We start from the raw sequence: 13,977 nt of genomic DNA on the forward strand, positions 1-13,977 counted from the left end.
TGTAAATAATTTATAGCATTTCACTAAAGAAACACGTCATTGCGTCCTGTGAATTTCCTAACTAGTATGTATGACCATGTAATATTGAGCTTTTTTTTTTAAGAAAAAAAATCTTTTTTTTTTTTTTAACCTTGCCTGCTTTCACAAGTATTACATATTTATAACATTTAATGTTAAATGAGCTTGGTTTTAAAATTTGAGTAGAAATGGAACAAAGTACCCAAAGCAATTGATTGCTGTTCCCTGAATTCCTTCCTGTGTGGTACACCTACAGGTAGTAGCCTGGGGCTTGCTTCTTATTGGAAATTAAAACACACAGCTTTCAATTGGCAGTTAAATACAGTAATTCTACATATTAAAAAATTGTATCCTTTACACCACCCAAGCCTAGTCTTCCACCATATTGCCCATTCTTCTAGTCACCCCATCTTGAAATTTCAGCATTGATTTTGAATCTTTTTATTCCTATAACTCCTGCCATGTCTTAGAGAGTCAGCCTTAAGGGTAACTTTTTCACAGGACGTCCCTGACTGCTACCTCTCAGTCCTTGTGATGACAGTGTCTTTCCTGCCTCTTACCTCCTCACCAAAAGCCGTTGCATGTCATGCTGCTGGAGCCATCCCAGTTCCTAGCTGTTGCTTACCAAAATAAGGGCTGACCTCTTGGTTCTTAAGATTTTTATATCGCCTGTCCTCTTAGAGTGTGAAGAAAAACTAGACAATCTCCTAAACTGTGCACATGGAGAATTTTGCAGTTTAATTTTAAAGAGGTCAAGAGTTCATTGACTTCCCTCAGGTATCTGTGGAGTCACCTCCTAAGGTATTCGTGACTCTAGGCTCTGAACCTCTGCCTTAAAGGCAAGTGTGTCATAACAAAGCTGTAGCATATCTCTTTATCCTTATTTTTTTCTACCGTCCTCTAAAAAGGAGCCTGGTGACGCAGCGGTTAAGTGCTTGTCTGCTAACCAAAAGGTCAGCAGTTCGAACCCACCAGCCAACTCCATGGTAGAAAGATGTGGTAATCTGCTTTCATAAAGATTTACAGCCTTGAAAACCCTACAGAGCTGTTCTACTCTGTCTTACAGGGTCACTATGAGTTGGAATTGGCTTAGCGGCATTGGGTTTGGTTTTGGTTTTTTGTTCCCTAAAAGCTAGGCTACTTGTACTGGAACCTCTGCTGTTGTCTTTCGTCCTGGAGTGTCTTCCCTTCCCATCTTTGTATGTCTAAATTTTTCTAGGCTTCTCTTACAAGCCACCTCTCCCATGAAAGCCTTTTGTGATTAAATGAGGAACATTGTCTAAAGCACTTCACAATGCATGTGACATAAGTATTTAAATTTTTCTTCTTTGGTTCTCCCTTAGAAGACTTTTTCTAACCTGAACACCTTTAACCCTCTATTCCTAACTAACTTTAATGCTTGTAAATATGGTTTTTTCGGAATTTATGTACCGATAATGAGTTTTTTGGCCAGCAGTGTTTCTTACTCATCTGGTTTTCCTCCATACAATGTCATGCACAAGATAGGTGCTCAGTAAATTGTTGTAAATGGCAAAAATGAACAAGAATTTTGGTCTTTTAGGATAACTTTCCCGGTAAGAAGTGGAAAAGGGAAAAAAAGGAAAGATGCAGATGGGGAAGATGAAGACACTGAAGAGGCAAAAACCTTAATTGTTGAACCTCACGTTATTCCTAACAGGGGGCCTTATCCTTACAACCAGCCCAAACGGTAATCGTACTACCTATGCTAACTGTACTAACAAATAAGAGTTTGCTATTTAAAATGGATTAGTAGTGTTTTTAAATTTTCAAGTTCTTTGAAAACTCCAGGAAGCTTCTGTTTCTGCACCCTTTTTCTTTCTATCTTGTTAGTTAGCTGAATATATCTGTAGTCATGATATTTCAAAAAGAAACATCTTCAGGTACTATAAGAAATAAGGAGTCCTGGTGGCACAGTTGTTAAGAGCTCAGCTGCTAACCAAAAGGTTGGCATTTTAGATCTACTAGCTGCTTCTAGGAAACCCTGTGGGGCAATGCTGCTCTGTCCTGTGGGGTCGCTATAATTCAGAATTGACTCAACAATGGGGCTGTGAGAAAATAAATATTAGAGGACTTCTTTAATTTGAGAAGACCCACATCAGGACCCTGTGTAACATATGGCAGCAGCACCCACACTTGTGTGCCGTGACTAATAAAGTGACATTTTACCTGACAATAGATTGGGAACTAGAGCTTTGACACTCCAGACAAGGTCTCAGATGGGCCAGGTGTGTTGAGAAATAACTAGTCTTTCTTTCCACAAAATTTATTCAGTTTTAGTTGATTCATGGAGGGGAAAGGAAGAAGGAGGTCATTTAGAAGAGATTGAGAGAACCAGAGCAGATGTTAAGACCTCTGATCATTGTTATCTAAATAGTTACTAAATGTCCTCTGTATTTTTCACCAGCATTTCATCTACTTTTTTATTTGCAGTAATACAATTCAGTTCACTCATACACAGATAGAGGCTATCCGTGCTGGAATGCAGCCTGGGCTGACTATGGTAAGAGAAGTATTGTTGTACATGCTCTTAAATTGATTAAGACTGGAAGTAAGCACCAAATATTGAGTGTGTTCTATCTGAAGCACAAAAACTCAGTTGAATTCAAGTGTTTTTAAATAATTAAGATATACATATGGAAATTTTGCTGCTTATTTCAGTGTTCATAAATAAAGTTTTATTGGAACAAAGCCATGCCCATTTGTTTGTATATTGTCTATGGCTGCAGAGTTAAATACTTGCAACAGAGATTGTGTGGCCCACAAAGCCTAACATAGTTACTATCTGGCCCTTTAGAGAAAAAGCCTGTTGACCCCTAATGTAGAAGTGTTTTGTTTAATTTCCATGTATTTGGCAATGAGGTTTTCCTCATTCTCTTCCAGTTACTGATTTCTAAGGCCATTATGGTCAGAGGACATACTTTGTATGATTTCAGTTTCTGTTTTGTTTTTTTAATTAAATGGTATGATTGGTTTTAAGGCCCAGGATATGATCTCTTTTGGTGAATGTTTCATGTGCACTTAAAATGAGTATATATTCTGCTGTTGTTTGGTGGAATGTTCTTTAACTGTCAGTTAGATCCATTTGTTTGATAGTGTTGATCAGTTCTTCTGTATGTTTGCTGATTTTGCACCTGCTATTTCTATTAAGTACTGAGAGGGGGTATTTACATCTCCAGCTAAAATTATGATTTGTCCATTTCTGCTTTCAGTTCTGTCAGTTTTTGCTTCATATATCTCAAAGCTTTGTGGATAGGTGCATTCACACTGAGGATTGTTGTGTGTTCTTGGTGAATTGACCCTTTTATCATTATGTATTGAAGTTTGCTCTGTCTGATGTTAATATAGCCAGTCCAGCTTTCTTTTGATTAGTGTTTGGATGGTGTGCCTCTCGTCGCTTATCAACATGGTTAGGTACCAAAGACCAGATCATTATGCAAGATCACTGTTAGGCAAAAATGGAGGATGACCACATCAGGTCACAAAATGGAGGATGACTACATCATTATAGAACTGCCAAATTACATCATTATGTAACTGCAAAACCACTGAAAATCACAGCCCAGTAAAGTTGACACATAACCTTAACCATCAAAGCTAGCGTTACTCTTGTCACGCACCTTGGTGTTTATTACTGCCAAACGTACATCGTTAATGCACAAAATAGTCAGATAGTAAATTTTTTACTATTGTCATAAATGCACAATGTTAGATAATGAGGTAGTTGATAAGGGAGGAGAAGGTGTACTTCTGACCTACTTATTATATTTGATGTGAGTTTTAATTGGTATATTTAGAACATTTTACATTTAATGCAATTTTTTATATATTTAGATTTAAACCTACCATTTTATTGTTTTTGTTTGTCTTTTTCTATTTCTCCTTTTATGCCTTATTTTGGGTTATTTGAATGGTTTTTATTGTTCTATTTTATCTATTGTGGGTTTTTTGGTTTTTTTTAACTTATCTCATATAGTTTTTTATAAGTGGTTGCTCTGGGGAATTACAATATACATAAGTTTTCACAGTCTACTTAGAATCAGTATTTTCACACTTTAATTGAATGGAGGATCCTTACTCTCATATAGGTCCAATTACATTTCCCTTTTATGCTGTGGTTGTCTACGTATTACCTCTACATACATTGAAAACACCATCAGGCAGTGTTAGAATTTTTGCTTTCAACCATCAGACATATTTTAAAGAACTCAAAAGGAGAAGAATATTATTATAGTTACCATTTCTCCTGCTCTTCTTTCGTTCCTGATATCCAGGTTTCCTCTGGTATCATTTTTCTTTCTGTCTGAAGAACTTCTTTTACCATTTCCTTTAGAACAGGTTTGCTAACAATGAATTATCCTAGTTTTCCTTCATCTAAAAATGTCTCTAATTCACCATCATTCCTAAAAGATATTTTCAGTGGATGTAGATTTCTGGGTTAACAGTTCTTCCCCTTCAGTATAAATGAATAATTTATAAGAATCAGCACAAAGCTGGTTCTTATGAGGTAGAGGTTAAAAGATGACCCAAAGTCTAATATCTACAAACAGCTATACCACGCCATCATCTCCAACACCAGCTGCTCCTCCTCCCCTGAGTACGCTCCCTCCTGTTTGGGGGTTCCATAATTCACTGCAGTGTCTCACAGAACTCATGAACCATATCAAGGAAATGGCTCACATGGTTGTGGAGTCTGGCAAGTACCAAATCTGGGGATCAGGTGTAGGTTTCTCCCAACCCATGTGGCTGCTGGGGCTGACGAACCCAAACTGGCAGGTCAGACCACAGGCTGCTAGTTCACAAGGCTGTGGAAGCTGGAGAATCAGGTCAGGTGATAGGCCGCTGGCCAGGGGGCTACAGAGGCTGGCGAATCTCAGAATCAGCAGATCAGATGGCAGACCGCTGGCTCAAGTCCCAAAAACCAGAGGTTAGATGATCACGAACTGGACGCAGGATGGAGATGCAGAGAGAGAGAGAGCACCCGTCAGGACACCCATGTATATACCTTGGATACAAGCCACACCCCAGGGAAGGGCGTAAATTGAGTAAGGGTGGGAACTTGAATCACGCCCTCCTTCAAAGTGTATAACCCATACCAATCCTGCCTCATTAACACATAGAGGTTAGGATTTTCAACACATAAAATGGAGGACAACCATAAAATACTGGGAATCATGGCCTAGCCATGTTGACACATAACCCCAACCATCACAGATTCCATATACCTTATTTGCGTAGTCCCACTCAGTCATTTTGTGTGAGTCACAAAGACCATTGCTAGAAGGGCCATATTAAGCAATTGTACCGCACAGTACTTAAAAAAATATTTTTCCACTTCCTTCTGGTTTCCATTCTTTCTGTTGAGAAATCCAGTCATTTATAAAATCCTTCACTGTTTGTATTCAATCTATATGCTGAGCAAATAATCTGAGAAGCTATATGAAGAAGAACGGGGCATCAGGATTGGAGGAAGACTCATTGACAACATGTGTTATGCAGATGACACAGCCTTGCTTCCTGAAAGTGAAGAGGACCTTAAGCACTTGCTGATGAAGACCAAAGACCATGGCCTTCAGTATGGATTACACCCCAACATAATACAAAAATCCTCACAACTGGGCCAATAAACAACGTCATAATAAACGGAGAAAAGATTGAAGTTGTCAAGGATTTCATTTTACTTGGATCCACAATCAACAGCCATGGAAGCAGCAGTCAAGAAATCAAAAGACGCATTGCATTGGGCAGATCTGCTGCAAAGGACCTCTTTAAAGTGTTGAAGAGCAAAGATGTCGCCTTGAAAACTAAGAGGCACCTGACCCAAGCCATGGTATTTTTAGTTGCATCATACGCATTTGAAGGCTGGACAATGAATGACGAAGACTGAAGAAGAATTCACGCCTTTGAATTGTGTTGGCGAAGAATATTGAATATACCATGGACTGCCAAAAGAACAAACAAATCTGTCTCGGAAGAAGTACAACCAGAATGCTCCTTAGAAGCAAGGATGCCCAGACTGCACCTTACATACTTTGGACATGTTGTCAGGAGGGATCAGAGAAGGACATCATGCTTGGTAAAGTACAGGATCAGCGGAAAAGAGGAAGACCCTCAGTGAGATGGATTGACACAGTGGCTGCAACAATGGGCTCAGGATGTAAGGATGGCGCAGGACCGGGCAGTGTTTTATTCTGTTGTGCATGGGGTCACTATGAGTTGGAACCAACTCGATGGCATCTAACAATAACAACAACAATATGTAATTTGTCATTTTTCTGTAGTTGCTGTCAAGATTTTTTTGTCTTTAGTTTTCAGTCATTTAATTATGATGCGTCTGGGTTTGGATTTCCTTGAAGTTATCCTGTTTGGGGTTCACTGAGCTTCTTGAATTTGTAGGTTTATATTTTTTTGCCAGTTTTAGGAAGTTGTCTGCCATTACTTCATGGGTTATTTTTTTCTACACTGTACTCATTTTCCTGTCTTTCTAGTACTCCAGTGGCATGGATGTTAGACCTTTTGGTATTGTACCATAGATTCATGATGCTATGTTTATTTTCTATCAGCTTTTTTCTCTCTGCTCTTCAAGCTGAGTAATTTCTATTGATTTATCCTCAAGTTTACTGATTGTCTATTCTGTCTATTCTGTTATTGAGCCCATCTAGTTACTTTTTAAATTTTGCTTAACTTTCAGTTTTAAAATTTGCGTTTTCAAAAAATGTGATAATTTAGTAGTCTGCTATGTGTTTGTCTCCTTTTTAGGTTGTGGGCCCACCTGGTACAGGGAAAACTGATGTGGCAGTCCAAATCATATCCAACATTTACCACAATTTCCCAGAGCAGAGGACTTTAATTGTCACTCACTCCAATCAGGTAAATGACTGCATCTGTGTGGGGGAGGGGGTCGAAGAGAGGTGGGAGGGAAGGGGGCTACATGAAAACACAGTGGAGAAGATTTGGCCAGGTGTGATAACTTCCTCATAGGCACCACAGAATACCAGGAAAGGCCCATTAATGTAGTATTTGCTATTGAGTTATTCATGGGTTATCACTGGTCATGAGTAGATTATATTGAGGGATTTATAAAAACCACCCCTTATTTCTCCTGGAGATGGACAAAATATGGAAAAACTAAGAAGAATATTTGAGTATGTGGCCAAATATTTGGATTAAATTAAATTGCCATTTTTTTTTTCCTTCTCCAGTGCTAAGCTAGAGCTTTTATTTTGAGATTGGAAGCATTAACCCTTAGTAATAGTAATTTTATTTATTTAGTATAATGAGTATTACTAAAAGTCTAATACTAGGTCCAACTGAAAACTCTTGTGAAGTATACATATGAGTATATATATTACACAGAGGGATTATTTTAAGTTACAAGTCTATTATGTAAGCCATATATAAACAGACCTAAAGCAATGAAAACAAATCCTTTTTGTATGTACTGACTAATAAAACAATCTTTACATCTCTCTGTGTGCTGTGGCAGTCACTCTAAAGCTATCACTAGTTGTAGAAATGAGGAAGGAAGAGCAAGTAAAGTTTATTAACCCTGGTGTAAAATATGACTGGCAGCCCTCAAAACATCCTGGAATATTATAAAACTTAAACGGAGAGGCTAAACCTCTGAGGGGACTTATTTTCTGAGAATAAGTATTAACAATGGTGACTTCAGCTGACCAGCTGTTTAGAAGGATTAGTCTACGAACAAGTGGTGAGTTTTTAGAATGCTAAATGTCAGCTTTTAATCTACAGGTTCATCAACTTTTAATCTACAGTTTTTTTAGTGATACTCTCTAATTCATTCAGCGGTCATGTTTCTTATATTTTTAAGTTTATAAGTAATTGTGACATGCTTTTTTTTTTTATATATACAATATACTGGAAACCCTGGTGGCGTAGTGGTTAAGTGCTGTGGCTGCTAACCAAAAGGTTGGCAGTTCAAATCCGCCAGGCACACCTTGGAAACTCTTTGGGGCAGTTTGCTCTGTCCCCTAGGGTCACTATGAGTCAGAATCGACTCAACAGCAATGGGTTTTATACAATATACTAAAATCATGTGGGGGGGATGGGGGGCTGGGATTTGGGGGCTTTATCTTAATAAATGAAAAAAAAATTATGGAAAAAAGTTTTTTCTTTTGTTTAATAAAATTTAGTATGTAATAATTGCATTTAATTTCAGATTCTTAGAATGGGCAAAGAATAAATCATGCATTGATTATTGTTTTGACATAATATTTCTGACTGATTTTGTCATGGCTTGATATGGCTTCCTGTAGTATGCTTTATTTAATTATTGATTTGAATTGCACAATCATAGAGAAGGTTATTTTGCAAAATTAGTAAAAAAACTTCATTGTTAAGGTTCTTCTTGATCCTTTGATATTCAAATCCATCTCCTTGATGTCCACCAAATTGTTAATTTTTCCCTTCAGTAAACTGTTCTATTTGCCAGATCTATATTTGCATATAATCCAAGCGGTTCTTTAACATCAATCTAGTTGACAACGCAATCTTTTTTCTTCTGAGATTGCAATGTGCAAATCTATGTGGTTCTGGAGTTTGGATAGTGAAATTTTGCTATGTGGTCAGAATCTACTGGGTTCCTTAGTTTTGGATGGTGAGTATCGAGAGTTCAGGTAGTAGGGAATTTTTCTGAATATTTTTGTTAATGTACTCAGTTTCTGAGTTCTAACCACCAGAATTTTGAAAACAAAGGATATCTATATATAATGTGTTGTTTATGAGATGATGTTGATGGGCAGAGGTGGACACAGGTGGTAAATGAGGAGCAGTGTTGGCGTGGAGTCTGTTTTCAGTGATACCTTTATTGGTGGGTCTTTCCCTACTGTGAAACTTCTGTCTTTCTGCCCAACCTAGTAACTTCAGGGGTCTGGATTTGAGAATCTGAGGGGATCCTTAAAGTGAACATTTTATAAGCAGAAAGAGGTGACACTTAAATGGCTGTATTCATAGTTTGCCATAAATAAGTACTCTGCCCATCATTGTATAGAAAACTTTAGAATTTCAGCCTAAGATTTGAATGATCCACTTTACCTTTCTGCTCTGCGATTCTCTTGAGATGGCCTCCCTGTACGCTCACTGCCTGAGAGTTCTTCTCCAGCTGCAAAAACCTTTGTCATTTCCTTCAACCCAGGGAAATGCCGTTGAGTGAAACAGAACTCCGTGTGACTATTCATTATTTTAGGAGTTGATTTATAACTACTTAGAAATAGCAGCTGAACCAAAGCCTTTCACTTTTCACAAATAAGAAGCAGAGGTTTGATGAGTGGGTGATTTTTATGGTTTCTAGTTAATCATTTGGCCACGTATACATAAGCAGCAATTTCAGAAGTCAATAAAAGTGCTGTTTTGTGTAAATTGTAAATGGCCTGACGTAAGACCTGTTGTCTTCTCTGTTTCAGTTTTGATTCGTATGTGACTACACAATGCTCATTTTTTCCCATCCTTCTAAATGTTTTTTGTTTTTGAAGAAACTTGCTGATTTCTTAAAACTCACCATCGTTCTATGTATTTTGTTCTCCAGGCCCTGAACCAGTTGTTTGAGAAAATCATGGCTTTAGACATTGATGAACGCCACCTTCTGCGTCTTGGTCATGGAGAAGAAGAACTGGAGACCGAGAAAGATTTCAGCAGGTGAGCAAATGGGGGGTGAGTTTTGGAAGAATTTTTAACCTCCTCCTCTTTTTTTTTTTTTTAATTAAATATCAGGAGAAGAAAGCAATGAATAATCTAACTTAATTCTCAAAGGATCTAGCATAACCTACTTAGATGATAGAGATAGATTGACTTAAAACATTGGTCACGATCTCCCTCAGCTTCCAGTCTGTATGTTTATGCGTTTGTTTCCTCATGTATGTAGCTACTTCAATGAAGAGAGCTATCTTGTTGGCCTTTTAAAAACCGTAGATAGCCATTTGCTTTCTATTTATTGAGGTAATTTTTAATGTTACCAATTCATGACCCTCAAACCTGTGTAACTTTAGACGATTCCTTTTTCACATTTCACCTAGACATTTAATCCTGCTAACGTTTTAGCTACCCACCAAGAGGTTGATTTATTTAATGAAATGCAAATTGAAGATAATGATAGTATAAGCTTTGGAGTTGTATTGTTTGAGGTACTCTTTGCCAGTTTACAAAAAAAAACCAAACCCACTGCCATCGAGTCGATTCTGACTCATAGCAGCCCTGTAGGACAGAGTAGAACTTTCCCATGGAGTTTCCAAGGAGAGCCTGGTGGGTTCGAACTGCTGATTTTTTGGTTAGCAGCTATAGCGCTTAACTACTACGCCACCAGGGTTTCCACTGCCAGTTTCGCTGAGCTTTATGTTTATATTACAAACTAGCTAAAATTTTATAACTTACATTTCTTCTGTTGTTTGTATTTAAATTTTTTTCCTTTAAAGTTATTTTATAATAACTTACTTCATTTATATTGGAATCTATTTTTAAAGCACCATCTCAGACTGTAGGAAAACTAACAGCTGTATATATTTAATACAGTCTTTGGCCATTGAACATGACCTTTGACTAAATTGATCATAGACATCAAAAGAGCTAAAAGAGTACTAAATTATTATGTTCCCCAGAGCTCACTAAACATTTGTTAGCTTGTAAAAGGGCGATTTTGTTGCAGAGGGAAAATAATACGTGGTAAGTTATTTGGAGCTCTGAATTCTTAATTTTGGATCAGTCAGAGATACTTCTCAGATTTTCCCATATATAAACTTCATAGCTCTTAACCACTGTGCCACCAGAGTTTCCATATAAACCTCATAGTAAAGCTAATTTACCAAAGTGGGTTAAACCCAAAAATCTAATAATGCATAATTTAGTGTCAGTGAAATGCTTAATACTGTAATTATATTGTAGTAGAATTTATAGTTCTTGAAGAATATTGTGAAACCCTGGTGGCATAGTGATTAAGAGCTACGGCTGCTAACCAAAAGGTCGGCAGTTCGAATCCACCAGGTGCTCGTTGGAAACGCATGGGGCAGTTCTACTCTGTCCTATAGAGTCGCTATGAGTTGGAATCGCCTCGACAGCAATGGGCTTGGTTTTTGGTTTGGTAAAGAATATTGTAATAGGACGGAAGTAGAATTTTTAAAAGGACTTTAGATGCTACCAAGTTTCTGGGACAATAATTTTTGGCTTCAGATGGACAAGCCAAGCCTCGAGTTCTGTTAGTATGTGCGTGCTTGTTCAGTCGGGCCTATTCCTTCATGCTGTCTGTGTTTGTCATAATTAGAAAGAATAGCATTTATTGTTTCATCATAAAAGTAGTACAGTTTCCCCTAAAGAATATATTAAAACACAGTGAAGTAGTATCATCCGTAATTCCACTACCCCAAGTGTTTGTTAGTCTTTTTTTTTTCAATAATCAGTTGTAATCATGCTATTATTTATAATTTGTATACCAAACCAAACCCACTGCTGTCAAATTGATTCCAACTCATAGCAACCATTTAGAACAGAGTAGAACCGCCCCATAGGGTTTCCAAGGAGCGCTTGGGGGATTCGAACTGCCGACCTTTTGGTTAGCAGCCATAGCTCTTAACCACTCTGCCACCAGGGTTTCTATAATTTTGTGTATTTCTTTCTAAATTAAACATCGTATCACAAGAATTTTAGCATTTTATTAGACTCTTTATAAGCATTCCTAATTTTTTTTTTTTTTTGCATTGCAGAAGTGTTCATTGTAGAAAGAATTTTATAAATAAGCAAATAGAAAAATATTACTGGTTAATGTTTATGTCCTAATAAGTTGAAAAATTCTCAAAAACATAGACAGTGTCATACCTCTTTTCTACTTCGGATCATTCCTTTCTGCCTAAAGGATGCAGATTTGATTTCTTACTTTGTCAAGTCTTTAAACATGTGAACAGCAGTGATTAAACTAGTTTAGTCTTTTTTTAGTAGTAAAGAGTTGTTATTGTGGAAAACGTATGTATAGGCTTTGGGTTCCAATTCTGACTCTTCTACTTTCTTTCTTAACTGCATATCTCTGGGTAAGGTATTCTTCACGCTTACAGTTTTCTTATTTATGAGACTACTAGGGTCAGATGCCAGGCTATATGCTGGGATTCGTAGAGGACAAGATATGGTTAAATATGTTTTAAAAGTATTTTTTGAAGTGTTTAGAACTAACTTACTTGTATGATCATTTAAAAGAGTGCTACTCAAAGTAGCAAATCTGTAATCTGTTCTTGGTCTGTCACGAGATACGGAGTTTGTACCAGGATGCAGTGTACTGTACTGCCTCCTTCTTTGTGAAAGTCTTGTTATGAATTAAAAAAAAAAAAAGCTAAACTTAATGGTGTAGTTGATTCTTGTTTCTCACAGACCAGTAACAAATTTGCAGATCAGCATTAGTCCATTGACTACACTTTAAGTAGCTTTGGTGTAAATTAACCCAAGACTACCACTTATAGTTAAATATCAAGTACGTTTTCTACTGTAGTTTTTTATTTGGCTGTTCATAGTTTCTGTTCTTCTTGACGATTTTGCTGACAGTTTCCTTAAAAGTCTCTTCATTTCACAGTTTTGCGTTTTTGCTTACTTGAAATTCGTAGGTATGGACGAGTTAATTATGTCCTGGCTCGAAGAATAGAACTTTTAGAAGAAGTGAAACGATTGCAGAAGAGTCTAGGGGTTCCAGGAGATGCCTCATATACTTGTGAAACTGCTGGCTATTTCTTCTTATATCAGGTAAGAGATTAAGTGTTTTAAAATCATTATTAATTGTATGTGGTCCCCAGTTGGAAACTGGGATAGATTCTTGAGATACTTCTTGAAAGCCTTTTTGGTTGGGTAGATGAAAAGATACACTGTTTTTAAAGCTGTAATTATGAATGTTTGTATTTTCTGTTATTTTCAATTTTCTTTGCTAAATAACTTTGATGACTCATTCAGTAAAAGGCCAATGTTGCTACTTTGTATATTGTTTCTTTTCTTTTTTTGCTACTAGCAAACTTTCCAGTCCTTTTTTTTTTTTTTTGCTGTGGAAATATAACTGAATATTCTAGTTACCCAGTGGTAACAAAGTACAGTTCTATAACCTACTTTTACTATGTGTATTAATCAGCTAATGAAGAAAAATATATTATCCTTAAAAACTTGTAGAAATAAATTATTCCTCAGAACTAATTGTACAGTGAAATTTAAAATGCCTTTTGACTTCAATTTAGAGGTGTGCTTTCACTTTTTCTAGAGTTAATTTTTGGGGTATGAAAACCTATTAGAAATTGAAGGCTAAACAAACTGAATGAAAATAAGCTTTAATACTTAGTCTACTAATAATTTTAAACTTTAAATAAATCAAGGAGTAATTAAATAATGATGATTTTTGGTATAACTTTATGTGTTCTCTTTGTATTAATGCATTTGTGTATTTTAAGTATAAATCATAACAGTGAAATTTTGAAATATATATGAAAGAATGTCCATAAGACATTTTAAGTTGATACCTAACCCCAGTTGAGTACCATTCAAAACGAACTGATTGGTGGTTTCTCACGAAAGAAGGAACATGCTTAAAAGAGTATTAGGTATAAAATGAAAATCACTAGTCTCTAGGTGAAAACTGCTTTTAAAAGTAGGATAAATGATCTATAAATTTTGGACACTTGTAATAAATTCCAGGAAAAATAAACTTGAGGCTTCACAGTGTAGATCAACAATTTCCAACATTCCATGTATGTAAGAATCACATTGGGAAAGTTGTTTAAAAGGAAAATTCCTAAGCCCTGTCGCCAGAGCTTTTCATTCTGTATGTCTGGGGTGGGATGCAAGAACCTACATTTTTATTTAGCTTATCAGGTATCTGCTTAATGAACACATTTCGAGAAACACTAAAGCTATAGCAGAAGATGATCTGGGAGAATTTTAAAAAATTGAGGTTAAGTATGAACTGGCTGTAGT

The 13,977-nt window shown here is 36.6% G+C and overlaps 1 protein-coding gene across 2 annotated transcripts in view; it reads left to right on the top strand.

Annotated features, from left to right (window-relative positions):
* AQR (aquarius intron-binding spliceosomal factor) overlaps positions 1–13,977 on the top strand; it is a 121,117-nt gene that overhangs the window by 71,112 nt on the left and 36,028 nt on the right. For both annotated transcript variants that reach the window (XM_003418728.4, XM_064292219.1), the window contains 5 exons: positions 1,580–1,726; positions 2,470–2,539; positions 6,796–6,906; positions 9,581–9,690; positions 12,630–12,765. In XM_003418728.4, the coding sequence (XP_003418776.2) occupies positions 1,580–1,726; positions 2,470–2,539; positions 6,796–6,906; positions 9,581–9,690; positions 12,630–12,765 (574 nt within the window). The remainder of the gene's footprint in view (positions 1–1,579; positions 1,727–2,469; positions 2,540–6,795; positions 6,907–9,580; positions 9,691–12,629; positions 12,766–13,977) is intronic.

Source organism: Loxodonta africana, chromosome 10 (assembly GCF_030014295.1).
Source record: "Loxodonta africana isolate mLoxAfr1 chromosome 10, mLoxAfr1.hap2, whole genome shotgun sequence".
NCBI lineage: Eukaryota > Metazoa > Chordata > Mammalia > Proboscidea > Elephantidae > Loxodonta > Loxodonta africana.